General features: G+C 49.5%; 2 protein-coding genes across 11 annotated transcripts in view; one reads left to right on the top strand and one right to left on the bottom strand.

Annotated features, from left to right (window-relative positions):
• LOC110355741 (uncharacterized) overlaps positions 1-3,497 on the bottom strand; it is a 58,884-nt gene extending 55,387 nt beyond the window's left edge. The window contains exons 1-2 of the mRNA XM_065049551.1: positions 3,375-3,497; positions 2,359-3,225 (exon numbers count right to left, since the gene is read on the bottom strand). Coding sequence (XP_064905623.1) covers positions 2,359-3,225; positions 3,375-3,482 — 975 coding nt within the window. The 5' untranslated portion in view covers positions 3,483-3,497. The remainder of the gene's footprint in view (positions 1-2,358; positions 3,226-3,374) is intronic.
• The window catches only part of LOC106145902 (gastrula zinc finger protein XlCGF57.1-like), a 185,860-nt gene that overhangs the window by 87,473 nt on the left and 79,034 nt on the right, over positions 1-19,353 (top strand). For 3 of the 10 annotated variants that reach the window (XM_065049617.1, XM_065049641.1, XM_065049639.1), the window contains exons 1-3: positions 17,968-18,111; positions 18,313-18,474; positions 19,159-19,285. The exons of 1 other annotated variant lie outside the window; for it this stretch is intronic. In XM_065049617.1, coding sequence (XP_064905689.1) covers positions 19,159-19,285 — 127 coding nt within the window. In that variant the 5' untranslated portion in view covers positions 17,968-18,111; positions 18,313-18,474. 6 more of the 10 variants (XM_065049640.1, XM_065049642.1, XM_065049618.1 and 3 more) reach the window with 6 other exon arrangements.

The following is a 19,353-nucleotide window of genomic DNA, read 5'->3' as shown; positions in this document are numbered from 1 at the left end:
GCAAGGGCACCCTGCCAGCCCCCCACCCTTGCCATTGCATGGTTCAACCAGGGCAAGGAGACAGTGCAACCTTGACCCCCCCCCACCCTGGGTACCTACCTGGCACAGGGCTCTGGCACGCACGGTGTCTCTTCTCGCTCCATCTTGCAGGTGATCTTTGGTTTGACATTGGCCCAGCCTGTCCGGGGCACAGAGAGAAGCCCCCTCTCCCGCACTGCCGAGACAGCAGCACCGGCCCCTGCACCCACAGCCCCAGCATCCCCCCCACCCCGCTCCTCTCTCCTGTCCCTGCCAGGCTGCGGCTTCAGCCCCCACATCCCTGCACCTACAGCCTCCTCTTGCTGCGCCCCCGTCACCTCGGCCACTCTCCTGCAGACAGGACACCTGGGAACAGCTCAGAGCTGCACCTGGGAGGTTTTGACTGGATGTGAGGAAGCATTTCTGTACTGAGGGGGTGGTCAATCCCTGGAAGAGCCTGCCTGGAAAAGTAGACAATGCCCCAAGCCTGTCCCTGTTTGAGAGGCATTTGGACAATGCCCTTAACAAGATGCTGCAGCTTGTGGTCAGCCCTGAAGTGGTCACACAGTTGGACTAGATGAGCACTGTAAGTCACTTCCATCTCAAATGGGCTACTCCACCCCATCCCATTTTCTCTCAGGAGCACTCCCCACAGGAGGCTGCCTGGCAGGGTCAAACCTGCAATTGCAACCACCATGTCAACTCTTGGACAGCCCTTTCAATGGCTCCAGCTCACTTAAAGAGATGAATTCTTACTTGACCCCCGCCCAACATCACCAGAGAGAGTCCTCACCCAGCGAGGCGACCATCTGGTAGTTCTCCAGCATCACCTCCCGGTAGAGCTGCCGCTGACAGCCCGACAGCTTTGCCCACTCCTTGGGGGAGAATTGGAGCGCCACGTCCTCAAACGTCAGCGACATCTGCAGCAAGAAGCACACCCGGCTCAGCACACCCCACCGCAAGGTTGCTCAACACCTCTGCCAAAATCCTGCTACTGCCGAGCAGGGCTCCGCTGGCACTGGGGGCTCTGGCATCCTGAGGGCAGCACTGGGAGAGCTCGGAGCACCCTGTGCAAGGGAAGGGTGAGGGCAGTGGGGCAGTGTTGGCACAGCCAGGTGGCACAACAGGGTCACCGCAGGACACAGGACATGTTCAGCAGGTCCCTGGGCTGGGGACGCCCCACCAGCTGTGCCAGCAGAGGGGCAGGGCTGGCAGGCTTAGAGGCAGGTTTCCCCTGCCCGTACCAATTAGGGACCCACGCCAGAGCAGTAGGAACTGTGCCCTGTCCCACACCCATCCCACTAGCCAGATCACCCACCAGGACCGGGCACAGCACCGTGACACAAGGGCTGGCCCGAGGCCTGGCAGCAGGCACGCTCCTGCCTGCCCCTGCCCGTGGTGCGGCTCAGCGGGCAGGAACGGGAGCACCCTGCACCGCACCGGGTCTCAAAACACTTCTCTCCCACACCTCCTGTTCCAACCAGACTCCCAACACAGTGGGTCCCACAGGTGTTTTGCCACTGCTGCACCATGGAACCAACCACAGCAATCCCAGGCCGTGGTGTCCCCAGAGCCGGGGCCGTGCCTGACCCCCACCTTGCCGCAGCAGCCTGGAGCCCGGCGCGTCGCTGCTCTCAGCGCGGAGATGGAGGCCCGTGCAGGTATTGATCCGGGAAGAGGGAGGCGGGATGCTCCGGATTCCACACGAGGTGCCTGTCCCGTCACCAGCCGCACCAGCACAGCCAGGACAGATGGTCCCTGCAAGCACAACATTTTCATGAAGAAATCAGGGGCACAAGTTCACTCACCTGCCCACAGCTGCCTTCCCTGCACCCTGAGCCTCCACAGCTACCGGGAAAAAGACTGACCTAACAAAGACCTTTGCCCACCGACCCCACCATCTTGCAGTAAAGGGAAGAAAGAGGCACGAGAAAAAGGGGGTTTTGGAAGCTCCCGTGTACCCAAATCTTCCTCCGGTGCCCCACAATGGCAGCAGGAAGATGTGAGGGGTGTCCTGGGGGTCTGAGCACCCGGCCCGGCCCCAGCCCAGCCCTTCCCAGCGCCGGGGCCGCCAGGGCCGGATCCAGGGGGGCCCGGGCGGCTGGACACGGAGCAGCGTGTCCGCGTTGCACGGGGGCCACGGGGCGAGCCGGGGAAAGGCCGGAGCGCCGGGGGGAGCCGGGCCCTAAGGGGAGTGCGGGGGGGTCCGGCAGGGCTGGGGGGCGGCCGGCGGAGGGGAGAGCACGGGAGAGGCCGTCGGGGCCGAGTCCCCTCCGCCGGGACCCCGCGGGCCAGCAGCGCCCATCCCCGTGCCGCGGGCCCGCCGCCCGCCGCCCCTACCTGCGCCGGGGCCGCGCCGCCAGCCCCGCACGGACAAAGGCGGCGCCGGGAGCCGCCGGCAGCGTCAGCCCGGGAGGGCCGCCCGCCGCCGGTGCAGCACGGGAGGTGTAGTCCTGCCGCTCCGCCCCGCTCGGCTCGGGGGGGCGGGCACCGGGAGCACCGCTGTGTCCTTGCGGCCCCTGGCCCTGCCCGCCACCCCTGGCCACACGGGTCCCTGGGCTCGGGGGCACCGAGACACGGCGGGACACGCCGGCTGGTGGGGACGGGACGGGTGGCTGTCGGCAAACATTCCTTTGCCTTGTCTACTCGGACAGGTCCCATCTCCCCCTCCCAGGTCAGAGTCATACTGTGTGTCCCATCATCGTGAAGCCACAACCCTGGTGGTCGAACCAGCCAGATGCCAAGTGTTGATTCACATAATGTGTCTGCTCGTGCCTGCACCCTTTCCTCTGACTGAGTAGCTTCCCCGAGGAGCAGGAGGAGTGGAGAAACCCATTTTGACCCTGGAGACGTGGTGAGTGCTGGGAGAGATCCCCAGGGCCTGCCGCAGCCCCTCAGCCCCTGCCCTGCCCCTGTCCGTGCTGGGCAGCCCTGCCCGCCAGCCGAGGAGGGGGTGCTGCCTGTGGGTCCCGCCGGAGGGGCCGGGGTGCAGCGTCTCTCCCTTCTCCTCCTGCACGGGGCGAGAGTGGAGGTGTCGTGCAGGGGACGCCTGTCCCCGTGGCCCCGCTGGGCTCCATGGGCTCCCTGGGCTCTCTGTCGGGGGCAGCTCTGGCTGGTACCACAATGGGTGTACTGGTGTCTGGGGACCTGGGTGGTGTTGAGGAAGTGTTCTTGACCCTTGGTTTCCTGTAGCATAGTCTCAAATGTCTGCACTTAAAAAATAGTTGAATCACAAGATAAAACAAGAAATAAATTGAAATGTACATGAAAGAAACAGTCCGGACTGGGTGCCTCTCAAGGGGAGGGACCCTGAGACAAAGGTTGTTTGGGGTTTTAAAGCCTCACGATCTCCGTACCCTCTTTTCATGCGTCCTGGGCGAGCTGTCCACGCGCCTTTTGCTGCTGTAATGGTAATTCTGAGCCTGGGGCTGCTTTTTTTCTTTTTTTGGGCTCTCCTTCTCCATACTCCATGCAGCTTTTTCACTGTTCTTATCTAGATGGTTTGCAGCCTCTGCTGACAGTGTTTCCTCTTTATCCCCTGGTACTGCTCTTCAAGCCCCCTCCCCCCGCCCCTGTCACCAAGCAACCAGGTCAAGATATGTTCACAGTATTCAGCCTGGAATTCCAGGGAGCCTGGCTGCTCATGCTAAGTTTAGCTACTCATGCTAAAATAGGTTCTTCAAACAAAAGAATACAAATGATGTACAGCCGGCTGCTTAAAATTAAACAAGAATCTCCAATGATGATACCGGCCGACCCAGAGTGAATGGCACATCTTATATGGGACCTCCCAGACTCCCTGAAAGCTATTGGCATTCTGTTGCAAGGAAAAATACAGGCAATGTCCCAGAGTGAAATGGCTGTCAGCACATTAGAAGGAACTGAGACCCTAATTGCAGATCCCCTGAAAAGAAAGTTTGGACGTGGGGAGCGGTCACTCAAGACCTAATTAATTATGGGTGAAAATACGGCCCTGTGACCATTCCATCTAACAAAACAGATTCAAGAGGTTTCAGACTCACAGAACCAAAACCTTCCTCACATGCAATTAGCAGTAAAAGAAAGGCATTTGTGCTTCCACCAGGTGGAAGGGATACAGGACACAGGTGTAATAGTCTGAGGACTATCATGTGGAGCAAAGGTATCCCCCGAGACTTGGGTTAATGTCAATAACGCTCCTGGTAGATACTGGAACTCACATTCCAGCTTTCAAAATGGAGGGTGCGGTACAGGGATGTATAACTTTGTCCAAGTGGCACATGTTTATTGCAGATGCTTTTGGTATCGTTCAAGCTCAGACAATGGCCACCGTCAGCCTGCAACAGCCTGGGGAGGGTACAACCACACCGGTGACCATGGTCGTGGGATCATTGCCACTTAACCTTCTGGGACTTGATGTACTGAAAGGTGAAGTGTGGACTCACGATAAGGGATGGAATGGGATGTTTGCTGCCCCACCTATTAATATACAGCTGTTACATGCTGCTCCTTTGCTTCCTTCCTCACAGTCAACAAACGTTAATCCTTCTCTGTTATGCCTAGGGCACAAGAATGGAGAACTCCGGTGTTGGAGGAATTAAAAGGACAGAGGATTGTGGTGCCAACCCATTCTCCTTTTAACTCCCCGGTATGGCCTGTTTGTAAGCCAAAAGGGAAATGGAGATTAACCATAGACTATTGCGGGCTTCACGCTAATCCAGACCCATTAACAGCCGCTGCACCCAACATTGCTGAGCTTATAGCATCTGTCCAGGAACAAGCTCACCCTATGAGGGCAAGCATTGATGTTAAAGACGTGGTTTTTATGTCCCCTTGCAACCTGAGGACAGAGAATGTTTTGCATTCATTTGTGAGGGTCAACGGTTTACCTGACTTCCTCAGAGACACAAGCATTCCCCTACGCTGGCCCATCATGCTTTAGCACAAGAATTAGAATTATTTGCTTTGGAGGAAGGAGTTGAAATTTACCCATTTGTTAATGACATGCTTATAGGAGGAAGTCAGGTAGACAAGGTTTAAGTGTGCAATTTTTCTATTACAAAGCCTTTGTATGACCTCCTACAAAAAGGAGCGTCATGGGAGTGGACCCCGCTCTGTGAAGGGGCCCTGCAGTTGTTAGTGTTTGAGACTGCAAACCACCAAGCTCTTCTCCCAATCCACCCTTCCGACTCAATCCAAATCAAATGGGCATTTGCCCCATCAGGTTTATTGATACACTGCTGGCAAAAGGGGCCCGAAGGACTGACCTACTCAGCCTATTGGATTTTACTCCCACAGCCTCAAAGATGCTGAGAAGAGGTATTCCATCTGGGAAAAGGGGTTGTCTGTGGTCAGCCTAGCCCTGCAAGAAGCCAAGCGCACCATACACAGCCAACCAGTAGCGCTCAGAGCTCCTGTTACGGTAATAAAGTCTGTGTTAACTGGGACACCACCCCCTGACGAGGTGGCACAAACGGGCTCTGTGCAAAAATGGTATGCTCAAATTGAACATTGCTATCATCTTTTGAGTGTCTCTGAGGGTGCAGCCGAGACTCTGGCTATTGAGGAGCATACTGCCTTGAAAACTGAAGATGACGCTATCACAGAATCACAGAATCCCAGAATGTCAGGGATTGGAAGGGACCTGGAAAGCTCATCCAGTGCAATCCCCCCATGGAGCAGGAACACCCAGATGAGGTTACACAGGAAGGTGTCCAGGCGGGTTGGAATGTCTGCAAAGAAGGAGACTCCACAACCCCCCTGGGCAGCCTGGGCCAGGCTCTGCCACCCTCACCAGGAACAAGTTTCTTCTCAAATTTAAGTGGAACATCTTGTGTTCCAGTTTGAACCCATTACCCCTTTTCCTACCGTCAGTTATCACCAAGAAGAGCCTGGCTCCACCCTCCTGACACTCACCCTTAATATATTTGTAAACATTAATGAGGTCACCCCTCAGTCTCCTCTTCTCCAGCCCAGAGCCCCAGCTCCCTCAGCCTTTCCTCACACGGGAGATGCTCCACTCCCTCCAGCATCTTGGTGGCTGCACTGGACTCTCTGCAGCAGTTCCCTGTCCTGCTGGAACTGAGGGGCCACAGCTGGACACAATATTCCAGGTGTGGTCTCCCCAGGGCAGAGCAGAGGGGCAGGAGAACCTCTCTGACCTACTGACCACCCCCTTCTAACCCACCCCAGGTACCATTGGCCTTCCTGGCCACAAGGGCCCAGTGCTGGCTCATGGTCACCCTGCTGTCCCCAGGGCCCCCAGGTCCCTTTCCCCTATGCTGCTCTCTAACAGGTTGTTCCGCAACTTACACTGGAACCTGGGGTTGTTCCTGCCCAGATTCAAGACTCTACACTTTCCCTTGTTATATTTCATTAAATTTTTCCCTGCCCAACTCTCCAGCCTGTCCAGGTCTCTGGATGGCAGCACAGCCTCTGGCGTGTCAGCCACTCCTCCCAGCTTGGTGTCACCAGCAAACTTGCTGACAGTCACTCTATTCCCTCATCCAAATCATTGATGAATATATTGAATAACACCGGCCCCAGCACTGCCCCCTGAGGCACTGCACTAGATCCAGGCCTCAACTGGACTCTGCCCCATTGACCACGACTCTCTGGCTTCTTCACTTTGGCCAGTTCAGTCACCTCACTACCTGCTCATCCAGACCCACTCCCTCAGTTCAGCTGTGAGGATGCTGTGGGAGACTGTATCAAATGCCTCACTCAAGTCAAGGTAGATCATGTCCACCACTCTGCCATGATCCATCCATCTTGTTATGTCCTCATAAAAGTCAATGAGGTTGGTCAAGCACGACCTCCATTTGGTGAAGCCGTGTTTGCTGCCCCTAATGACCTTCTTATCCCTGATATGCCTTGAGATGGCACCAAGGATTAGTCGTTCCGTCAGTTTCCCAGGGATGGAGGTGAGGCTGACCGGTCTATAGTTACCCGGGTCCTCCTTCTTGCCCTTTTTGAAGACTGGAGTAACATTTGCTTTCCTCCAGTCCTCAGGCACCTCTCCCATCTCCCAAGACCAAGAGGGTTATTAGGGGCAGTCAGCATGGCTTTACCAAGGGTAAGTCATGCTTGACCAACCTCATAGCCTTTTATGAGAATGTAACAAGGTGGATGGATGATGGCAGAGCGGTGGATGTGGTCTACCTTGACTTCAGTAAAGCCTTTGACACAGTCTCCCACAGCATCCTCACAGCTAAGTTGAGGAGGTGTGGTCTAGCCAATAGAGTAGTGAGGTGGGTTGCAAACTGGCTTAAGAAGAGAAGCCAGAGAGTGGTAGTCAATGGTGCGGAGTCTAGTTGGAGGCCAGTATCTAGTGGAGTGCCTCAGGGGTCAGTACTGGAGCCAGTATTATCCAATATATTCATTAATGATTTAGACAAGGGAATAGAGTGTACTATCAGCAAGTTTGCTGATGACACTAAGCTGGGAGGTGTGGCTGACACACCAGAAGGCTGTGCTGCCATCCAGCGGGACCTGGACAGGCTGGAGAGTTGGGTGGGGAATAACCTAATGAACTTTGACAAGGGCAAGTGTAGACTCCTGCATCTGGGCAGGAACAACCCCAGGTTCCAGTATAGGTTGGGAAATTACATATTAGAGAGCAGTGTAGGGGAAAGGGACCTGGGGGTCCTGGTGGACAACAGGATGACCATGAGCCAGCACTGGGCCCTTGTGGCCAGAAAGGCCAATGGCATCCTGGGGTGTATTAGAAGGGGGCTGGTTAGTAGATCGAGAGAGGTTCTCCTTCCCCTCTACTCCGCCCTGGTGAGACCACATCTGGAATATTGTCTCCAGTTCTGGACCCCTCAGTTCCAGCAGGACAGGGAACTGCTGGAGAGCGTCCAGCGTAGGGCAACGAAGATGATTAAGGGAGTGGAGCACCTCCCTTATGAAGGAAGGCTGAGGGAGCTGGGTCTCTTTAGTTAGGAGAAGAGGAGACTGAGGGGTGACCTTATCAATGTTTATAAATATATAAAGGGTGAGTGCCATGAGGATGGAGCCAGGCTCTTCTCGGTGGCAAACAATGATAGGACAAGGGGTAATGGGATCAAGCTGGAACACAAGAGGTTCCGCTTAAATTTGAGAAAAAACTTCTCAGTAAGCGTGACAGAGCACTGGCCCAGGCTGCCCAGGGAGGTTGTGGAGTCTCCTTCACTGGAGACATTCAAAACCCGCCTGGACATGTTCCTGTGCGACCTCACGTAGGCGTTCCTGCTCCAGCAGGGGGATTGGACTAGATGACCTTTTGAGGTCCCTTCCAATCCCAAACATACTGTGATACTGTGATTATCTGACACGGATAAGGATCCGCGGCACTTTCTTGGAAAGTTAAAAGGAATAAAGGAGGAGCGTACGTATGTGTGGCCCCGAGATCAGAAAAAAAATATGAAAGAGTCGTATACATATGTGTGGCCCCAAGATCAGATAAAAGCTATGAAAGACTCACATGAAAAAACAGTGTTGGGTTATATACGATCTCGGGAGGGGCCCCCGGAGCACTGATCGGAGCGGTGCGTTCAACCGACTGCTCCGCCATCATCAATCACGGCTCGAACCTCTCCTCTACCATCATCGACCACGGTTCCGCCGTCTGCGTCACCGCCATTAATCACAGTTCAACCCTCTGCCCCGCCACTATCAGTCGTGGAAGAAAAAAATTGACATTTTTTTTTCCTATCCCCCGTTGCCTGGAGATATAGGTGGGGAGGACCCCCCCGTGGTGAGCCAGACCGAGCCAAATAGCGTAATTCCTATAGATTTGGGTCCCCCCAGCCTGCCCCCACCTCCCTCCCACGCTGCTGCAGAGCAAATTCCTGAGGGTGGGGGTAGAGTTTCAGAGCGTAAACCGAACTTACCAAAACTCTGGGATTTACCCCCAGCTTCGATTACAGTTAAACCACGGGACCCTGTGCGTTTCTGGAAGAGACACTAATTGACACACCACAACTACAGGCACGATAACTTTCTGAAATCCTGAGGCAGTCAACAGACCTCGCATATCAAGCTATGATAAAGGTACCTGAAGCTGACAAAGCAACCAAATCATTTGCAACTATTAATCCGGGTCCCAAGAGGCCTTCAAGACGCCATCAATAAGCAGGTTGAAAACTTAGAAGCTAAGGAAGCATTGGTGTTGAATTTAGCAGTAGAGAATGCTAATGTTTGCTATCAACATGTTATCTGCGAGTTTTACAGTGCATATTATGTGTTTCTGTGTATTGCCTCTCTGAAAATCAAGCAGCTTGTCAGGAATGTGAGTTAGTTGTTTTACTGGTTGTTTTTAAGTGTGCCGTAAAACCTTCCCATTTTTCCCAGTCGTGCTGCAAGCAGCCTGTGTTTTCCACCCCTCCCTCCTTCTTCTCAAGGTTTTTACTTGCAAGATGGGGTCAGGAATAATTGTTTTCAGTTGTGTTCCTGAAAAATCAGTATTGGGAGGTGTTTTAAAACTTAGGAAAGCACTCGGAATTATAAGGAAGGAAGATCTTGTTAAATATTGAAATCAGTGTTGGCTGCTGTTTAAGTTAAATGATTGGGAAAAGTGTCCGGAGAATAGAATTTTGTTGCAATTAATGTTGTTTTTAAGATGAGAAGAGCAGGACAAAATAAATCTCTACAAGAGATCGTTAGATCATTACAGACAGTTTTACAGCTGTAACGGTTTGAACGTCAACAAGCTGAGAGAGAGTTAACTGATAACACACAGGTCACAGTAAACTTGCTAAAGTCTGCAAGATGCTTTCCTCATTAACCTGTTTTCTTTGTGGGTATCGGTTTAAGCATGTTGCAATTTTGGTAGGTCTTTGTTATATGGTACAATAAGTTCACAGTCTGTTAAACCATGAGAATCCATTGACTCAAAATGTGCAATTTGTGATAATACAGAAGATCATAAGTAATTTAGTTCTTTACTGCATGAATGTGATGGTAAAATTTTGTGTGTAGTAGCTGTTATTTTTCTTTCTAGCATGCTACCTTTATTCTGGCATTCAGACTTGCGCAACTCTGTGACAGGCTGTGTCTCATCTCGATGTGCTGGATTTGAAAGAATCCTGGTTTTGGAATAACAGTTGTAGTGCACCCAGTAGTGCCTTGCCCAGTCCAGCTCGCTGCGGCGGTGTGGGGGCGGGTGCCGATTGGGCTCCAGTGCGCACTGACCTGTTTTGGCAGGAGACCCAGTGGTGCCTCCACCTGGCTGAGCAGTGAGTGGCCCAAAGGTGCAATGCTAAAATTGAGATATTGTCTTAAATTAGTGTGACTGTGATCCATCTGCATATTTGAACTTGGTATGTGGTTTTCATATCTGAGCTCAGTATTTTAGGTAGCGTACATATATATTTGGTACCAAAAGAACTTTGTTTGGGGAGATAATTACAAAATGGGAACCGGTTCCACTGCTAAAATGCCCCCTTGCTCCCCCTTAGGATGCATCCTTACACGTTACAGTAACTTTCAGGGAAATATTCTGAAAAAAGAAAACTTGAAATGATACTTTAGTCAAATGTGGCTTAAATGTGGAATTCTGGGGTTTAGTGCTGTATTGCAATTAATGTTGTTTTGCAGAACTTTGGAAAAAATTTGGTGGAGTGTGGTACTGTAAGTTAATTTGCCAATTTTGAGGCCAGAAAAGAATTTAAATTGTTAAAATCTGATTCGCATAGGGAAAAAAAATAAAAAAATAAAAAAAATCAAACCAACAAAAACCACAAACAAAACAAACACCTAAACGCTATGATAGATGTGAATTTGGAAGAGGTTGTATTTAAAAGTTGCTAGAATATTCACTGATTTGGATCTAGGAAAATAGAATCATGGATTGATGTTTATTATACTGGTTTTTGACATCTGTAAATTGTAAAAGGTAAATGGAGCTAAGGAATGTAACTATTGCTGAGCTACTTGAAATTGCATATAAAGTGTATTATGGTTGGAATGAAATGGGAAACAAAAGACCAAAACATCCCAGGCCTGTGTGCAGCTCATTGTAACTGAGAAGTTTCCCAGAGCCTCCGACTTCGTACCAGCCATTATGCCAGCTGTGTGACCTTGGTTATATCTAAACTGCAGCAGGAAGAGAAAGAAAAAACAACTGGAAAAACCTGGCTGCCCGCTTTTAAAGCGGTGAAAGGAGCAGCCTGAATGGAGCAGCCTGAGGGTGAAGTTTAAAGGCATCCTTAGGCGACCCATAGTTCTAATGAAACTGGAAAATTAAACCAAAAATTTGTTAATAGACTTATTCTGTGGTAACTAGTTGTAAGAGACTTCTTAGTAAATTCACCATGCTAGTTTTTGAGGTCATGGGAGAGAATGAAAGAAAGTTCGTTTTTTGAGACCACTAGAATGCCAAATCTGGAAGAAAGTTTTAATACATGAATTCTTGTAGTTGCCAGAAAGTCCTATACCTCTCTTAGGTCAAGATTTGTTAAGTAAATTGTAAGCTCACATAATGTTTTCTGAGAATTCTGTTTAGTTGAATGTCCTGCAAGAATCTGCTGGGATGGTTCAGATCTGCTTGTGCAAGTGGGAAATCTCCAAGGAAATTTCAAATGCTGTATTTCCACTAGTGTTAACAGCCAATGCTGCAATAAAGCAAATACTACACTGATAGATCTTAAATAGGACTTTGATCCTGGGGGGAAAAAAAAAAAAAAAAAGAAAAAAATCCAATAAATATGACAGCCAAAATGGAGTTGGAAACTTTGAGGAATAAATTTATGAAAACCTTACAGGCTGACTGCATTTGATTGGACTTGCAGATTTGTCTGTTTATAGCTACAACAAAGAAAAAACCTGTGGCTATTGTGGGACAGTATGATGAGAGTGCTAGCAAACTGATAGACTGACTGTTATATACCAATTGTCACTCTGATCAAGAAAATGCAGGGAATGAATTTAAGTCTTAATAGGCCATGATCCTTTTGTCATATATGTACCATTTGTGAAATTGAATTCTGATTTTTTTTTTATTTGTAATCTATGTCTTTATAAATTGCACTAGCTGGTTTTCTTAACAGCACAGCTTTTGGCATGCATAAATGTAAATTGCTGCAGAACCTGCAAGTCTTTCACATCAGGTCACAGACCATACGTGTATCTGGTCTGATCCTACATACTTGCACGGTTTTTGTTGATGGTTCTGGGCAGTCTCATAAAGCTGTAGTGGTTTGGCGTGAAGACAACAATTGGCATCATTCTGTAAAAATTATTGAAGGTTCAACCCAATGAGCAGAACTTGGCTCAGCTTTACATTACTTGGAGTTTTTAAGGAGGAACCTCTAAATTTGATTTGTGATTCTGAGTACATAGTCAAGATCTAACACACGTATCTGATTCTGAACAGTGTTTTTTGTTTTGGTTTGTTTTTTTCAAAAACAAAAAGGGGGGAGAAGTAGGGAAACCACCACAAAACCAATTGTCAAAAGCATTGTACGTGATGAATCCCTTATATCTAAGTGGTGCAGCCCAAATTTGCCCTGTGATGAAACACTTTGCAAGTGTGACCCAAAAGCATGCTAAATCAGAAAGAACCTACATTAGTTATGGCCAAATCACTAGTTAATGGTCAATGGCCACATCAACTGATAAACTGGGGGAGAGGTTATGCTTGTGTCTTTACAGATCAAGGGCCGCAATGGTTGCTGGCACGAAACGTGAAACCTGTGTTATCTTCCTGACAATGATTGCTGCAGCTGCTGTGTTTTGGATGCCTGCACAGACAAAGACTAACATGTGGATTACTTTAGCCAACATGACTGACCAGGACTCCATATGCCTAATTACGATGCCTCCGGAAAACCCGTTCCACACATGCTTGGTTGGTGTCTTCCTTGATGACTACAGCAGCATCACACGACTGTTTCAAAAGAGTGGTTGGTGCAGGGGCATTGCAACGGACTGTAATAATACTAACATGGCACTTTGGATTAGTTGCCTCCTGGAAGCAGATATCGAACCACAGGAACTGGAATTGCTGGCACCTATGCCCATGGACGCTTGTATCAACCTGGTTTGTGAAAAGTGTCAGAACAATATACGAGAACATGAATCGATAAACTGCAAAATATTAATGCTACCCTTGGTGACTCTGGAAATGAAACTCAATGGTGTAACGCCTCGCAGAAGAATCCAAGGGGTGTAACTGATAATGTGGGAGAGCGACCCCAAACCCTCCTGTATGGTGTATTCTTGATCTGTGGAGACAGAGCCTGGCCGGGAATTCCTTCTAATTCTGTTGGAGGACTGTGTATTTAGGGACTATTAACTCTCTTAACACCCAATGTATCTATGATAATAGATCACAGAAGAGCAAGACGAGAAAAACACATTTTGCATGTATATGAGTCAAAATGTGATGATAATGTAGATTTTTGGGGATCAGAGTTAAGGGTTTTAGGATCTCTTGTATCTGGTGTTGGCACAGCTAAAAGCTTTAAATAGGATGCTGGCTAGTTAAGCAAACTAACAGAACTTTTAAGGCTTTAAGCGGACTTTTGTTGGATGTAGATTCTGTATTACATGCCACACGGCAGAGTAGAGCTGCGATAGACTTTTTGTTATTAGCTCAAGGACGTGGGTGTGAAGATTTTGATGGGATTCGTTAAATAAATTGCTTAGTGGTTGGGGGTTTTTAGGATGGTTGTTACCAGTAGTGAAAACAGGACTGATCGTTTTGATGATTGTTGTGGTTGTGTTACTAATGTTGCCATGCGTGATTTCTCTGCTGCAAAGGGCCCTGCAGCGGACAACGAGGGCAGCTTTTTTAGCACAAATACAAAAAGGGGGAATTGTGGGAAACTGCAGCGGGTCTGTGGAGTCCTTGACAGAAAATGTGGGAGTAGAGATCAGCCTTGAAGATATTAAGATTTACCCTTGAGAAGGATGGGAGTAAAGGAGTATCCGGAGAGAGGAGAGATGTACTCATGAGAGAGAAGGGGATAGAAGAATAACATGGATGATAGCAAAATTAACCAATGAGATGTTAGTGCTGTAACTTGTAACCAATAGTGAAAAGACACATGAACTGGTAGAATTGTATAAAAATGCACTTGTAGCAATAAATGGCACCTATTACTTTCATCTTGAAAGAACTTGGTCCATGTCGTTTGTCCGTCTCAACCGCGACAGATGGGTACGTCCTTTGTAACTTAATCACAGTAAACAATAATTTAGTAGTTTCTCTCTACAAGGATCTCTGGTAAGAAGACTATTTTCTGAAATTTGGGATGGGTCATTTGGTGTTGGGCTATCCATAAGTCGTGATACAGGATTCTTACGCAGGATAGTGTATACTGGGTTGCTAGAAATTTAAAGGTATACTTTGGTTACTTGGATTTCTGTAATCTGATGGTTTTGATATTCTTTGGATTTGATTGCATGGAAATCTTCAGGTATTGGTTATTCTATTACTTTGTTGTGGTGTAAAGCCAGCTCTGTATATAGCTGTAGAGCTGTTTAATTCTTAGATACACCTTGGTTTTGGTTATGCACTTTAATGCCTGAAGACACAGTAGAGGCTGCTGTGAGAAGTGTGGTGTTGCGAAGCCAGCTATGTTGTAAAATGTCCTAGTTGTAGTGCTGAGTGTTATATAGATCTGAGCTTTGTGCCTGAATTGTTTTGTGTTAATTGTAAGTTTTGGAGAGAGTGCGAGTGGATATTGTGAAGATTGTATGCCATGGGTAGTTTCTTGTATTATCTGTGGAGTTTTTATATATGTATGAATACTCCTAGTTTGTATTTGTAATGAAGAGAACCTACCAAATTAATGTATGCTGTGATTAAGTTCCAAAAGACCTACCCACCATTAACCAATTGACATGATCAATGCTTTCTGACCACCTGCAAAACGAGGGGATATTTTTCAAGTTTTACATCCTTCTGCATGACAAGAGACGGAAGATTAAGTGAAACATTGTTTAGATGCAGAGTGCTTAGTTTATATTTAACTGATAATTAATTGATGTATTGTAAGTAAGAAACTGAACAATTATAACTAACATCATCAATTATTTCTTAGGTGTCCGGTCCCCGGCAGCTCTTTTATGTGTTAAATCATGCAGGGGATGAGCTATGATACAGAAATCTGGAATGCCCTTCCTCCAGAACACCAGTAGGCCTGGGGCATGTTGCAGCTCCTTTTTGTTGTCTGGTATCTTTATCCATTCTAAAGAGGTCATGGCTTCGGGGGAAATGCACACTGCCTCTCCTCTCCACCATACACCTGAAAACTTTACCTCAGGATAGAGGAGTTGTACCTTTTCTGCAGGAATCTGAAATCCCACATCTTCCAGGTGGGTGATTATTTTCATTTGGGCTTGGGTTCTGCTTTGGCATCAGATCCACCCACCAATTTATCATTGGTGTATTGGTGCAGTTTAACTCTCCCCTTGGAGGTGATTTCTCCTAAAGCCTGGGCTAGACTGAGATGCGCCAAGGGAGGTGTACGCCTATACCCTTGGGGAAGACACGTGAAGGTGTATTAAATACTATGCCACATGCATGCAGTTATTTTTCAATCCCTTTCCTGTATAGGTGCCATAAAAAGCATACCCTTTACATCAGTGGTGGCTAAAATTTGACCGGGCTGTTCCCGTGTCTTGGAGATCAGTTCATCTATGTTAGGCACGGCTGCTGACAAGGGACTAGTGCCTGCATTTAAATGCCGATACTCGACTGCATTTTCCGTTTGACTTGTGAACTGGCCACATGGGGGAATTATAAGCAGAGTGAGTTTGAATTATTACTCCCTGTTCCTGCAGTTCCCTTATAACCGGAGCAATCCCTTCTCTCACCTGAAGCCCCAGGGGACAGGGTTTCACATCCATGGTTTTGGATGGGGGAATGGCAGGAGCAATTTGCAAAAGCCTTATCGTGACTGCCAGAGACCCGAGCTTCAATTCCCTGCCTGCAGAATCCATCCAGGCTTTCCCTGGCAACAAATCCAAGCCCAGAATATTTGCAGGAGTTCCCAATATCACAGTGGTCTCAGTGGGGGTGATGTCTCCAGGCAGCTAACACTTTACTCGAGCTGTAGGCTGGGCCTTGGACCATTGAAACACATCAGTAACCCATGTCTGTTTTTGTGGGGGACAATCCCACTCTGGTCTGCTGTTTTGGAATTTAAAGCAGATTTTTTGGCTCCTGTGTCTACCAGGAAAGTGACCAGGGTTTTGAAAAGCTCAAGAGGGAAAGTTATCAGCAGATCCCCCTGCTAGTTTTCAGTGAACCATCTAAGATATACCCACTGCCTGTCCCAGATCTCAGTACCTGGGGACAGCGTAAGAACTTTCCCAGCTTTGGAGGGCTGGTAAATTCCTCTCTAGAGTCTGTGGGAACAGCCCATCTCTGAGGTACAGGGGCCATAGGGGTGTTTTCCTTTCCTGTCTGACTTTTATCTACTGGTTTCAAATCTTCACAAGGAGCTGTCAGTTGGGGAGGGGTTGGCATCCATTCATTCCTGAAGAACACCTTTATCCAGACCTCCCTTCCACAATCCATTTCTCACTGCTCTGTCTTGGGGGCAAGGAATTTTCTCCTCTGTCTCTGCTCTGCAGACCACTGCTTGAGCCTTCACCCCATTCCCAACAAACCCCATGTACCAGCTGTAATTATAATTTTTAATTAGTCTGGTAATCCTCTAATCAAGGGGGTCATCCTAGCTGGGTTAGCAAACAACAGCATTGGAGAGGGCTGGTGAGGAGCCAAACACCTGTCGTTCCTCAGGTGGAGGCAGGTGGCCTTCTGTATACTCCTGGTGAGCTGCCTTAGCCCAGAGGTGGGAATGGGGAGGGGGTCTCCCCTCTCCAAGGACTGGAGCCCTGTGGCCCAGTTTGCCAGTCTCTGGGTCAGGGACACTGGTTTGCTCTCCACATCCTCCACATACCCAGCCAGTTCCAACTTCAACTCCTGTTCTCTTGCAAAATCGCCCTGCAGGCTGCCCTCCAAGTTTGCTGGCATCAGTTTCTCATCAGCTAGCGATTTCTCAGCTTGTCACTGCTTCAACCATTCTGCTTCCAGTTCCATTTGAAGTGATTTAATTAACTCTTGCAGAGGTTGAAGTTCCTCCTGCTCAGTTTGTCTGTCTTTCTGGGTAGCTGTTAATGGGGCTCCCAAAACACCATAAACCACTCACTGCCTTCCCCTTTCTGAGCTCAAAAGGGTTTTCTTTTGCTAAGTACCTTATGCATTCTGCTACAATGGCTGGGGACAACCAATGTCCTGAGGCCCAGCTGTATCCTTTTGGCGTCGGGCAAGCTTTATAATATCTTAGAAAATTCATCAATGGGGAGCAGTCAAGATCTGGCTTACCCTGGGTTACCATGACCTCCTGCTGGAGATGACTGTTTCATCTGCAAATCAGTTCTCTTTTCTTCAGCACTCTGGCTGATATCCCCTTGTAGGAAACCTCTTTACCACTTCTCACGGAGTATCCCACTTTTGATCTCAATTCAAGTGTCCTGTCCTGAAGAGAAGCTGCTAAATTAATGCATACTGTGATAAGTTACGAAGGGCACACCCATCCCTAATCAATAGACATGGTAAATGCTTTCTGATCATCTGCTAAACAAAGGGATCTTTTTCAAGTTTTAGATCCTTCTGCATGACAAGAGGGAGACAGAAGATTAAGGAAAATATTGTGTAGAAGCTAGTGCTTCGCTGGTGTTTGAATAGTAATTAAGAGATGTATTGTAAGTAAGAATCAATGTTGTTTATTCGTAGAGATGTATTGTACGTCAAAAGTTTCCAAAAGTTGTAATGAATATGTAGTAATTGTGTGAATATTAAGCAATGCAAGACTATCCATTTGTTGGAGCACTTCTGGAGAATAATTCCCTGTGTTCCCCAGCACCGTCAATAAAGAATGCCTGTTAACAGTAAAATTGCCTTTGCTGATGAGTTTATTTCTTTGTTTCAGGGGGCCAGGGGCCGCAAGGACACAGCGGTGCTCCCGATGCCCGCCCCCCCGAGCCGAGCGGGGCGGAGCGGCAGGACTACACCTCCCGTGCTGCACCGGCGGCGGGCGGCCCTCCCGGGCTGACGCTGCCGGCGGCTCCCGGCGCCGCCTTTGTCCGTGCGGGGCTGGCGGCGCGGCCCCGGCGCAGGTAGGGAAGGTTTGGGTACTCGGGAGCTTCCAAAACTCCTCTTTCTCACCATTACCGCGAGCCGGCCGACTTGGTGAGTGACGCTCTTTGGGTCGGTCCTTTTCCCAGTAGCTGTGGAGGCTCGGAGTGCAGGGAAGGCAGCTGTGGGCAGGTGAGTGAACTTGTGCCCCTGATTTCTTCATGAAAATGTTGTGCTTGCAGGGACCATCTGTCCTGGCTGTGCTGGTGCGGCTGGTGACGGGACAGGCACCTCGTGTGGAATCCGGAGCATCCCGCCTCCCTCTTCCCGGATCAATACCTGCACGGGCCTCCATCTCCGCGCCGAGAGCAGCGACGCGCCGGGCTCCAGGCTGCTGCGGCAAGGTGGGGGTCAGGCACGGCCCCGGCTCTGAGGACACCATGGGCTGGAATTGCTGTGATTGGTTCCGTGGTGCAGCAGCAACAAAACACCCTTGAGACCAGCTGTGTTGGGAGTCTGGTTGGTACAGGAGGTGTGGGAGAGAAGTGTTTTGAGAGCCGGTGCGGTGCAGGGTGCTCCCGTTCCTGCCCGCTGAGCCGCACCACGGGCAGGGGCAGGCAGGAGCGTGCCTGCTGCCAGGCCTCGGGCCAGCCCTTGTGTCACGGTGACTCTCTCTGGTGCTGTGCCCAGTCCTGGTGGGTGATCTGGCTTCTGGGATAGGTGGGGGGGCAGGGAACAGTCCCCACTGCTCTGGCGTGGGTCCCTAATTGGTACGAGCAGGGGAAACCTGCCTGTAAGCCTGCCAGCCCTGCCTCTCTCCTGGCACAGCTGGTGGGGTGTCCACAAACCAAGAACCTGCTGAGAGAGCCCTCTGTAGTGGGGTGACCGTGTTGTGCCGCATGGCTTTGCCAACACTGCCCCTCTGCCCTCGCCCTTCGCTTGCACAGTATGCTCCAAGCTCTCCCAGCGCTGCTCTCACGTTGCTCCCAGTGCCAGCGGGGCCCTACCCAGTATTGGTAGGATTTTGGCAGAGGTGTTTAGCAACCATGCGGTGGGGTGTGCTGAGCCGGGTGTGCTTCTTGCTGCAGATGTCGGTGACGTTTGAGGACGTGGCGCTCTACTTCTCCCCCGAGGAGTGGGCAAAGCTGTCGGGCTGTCAGCGGCAGCTCTACCGGGAGGTGATGCTGGAGAACTACCAGATGGTTGCCTCGCTGGGTGAGGACACTCTCTGGTGATGTTGGGCTGGGGTCAAGTAAGAATTCATCTCTTTAAGTGAGCTGGAG

The sequence above is a fragment of the Columba livia genome, chromosome 1 (assembly GCF_036013475.1).
Source record: "Columba livia isolate bColLiv1 breed racing homer chromosome 1, bColLiv1.pat.W.v2, whole genome shotgun sequence".
Taxonomy (NCBI): Eukaryota; Metazoa; Chordata; class Aves; order Columbiformes; family Columbidae; genus Columba; species Columba livia.
The sequence above is the reverse complement of the archived record's forward strand: the minus strand, read 5'-3'. Positions and strand labels throughout refer to the sequence as shown.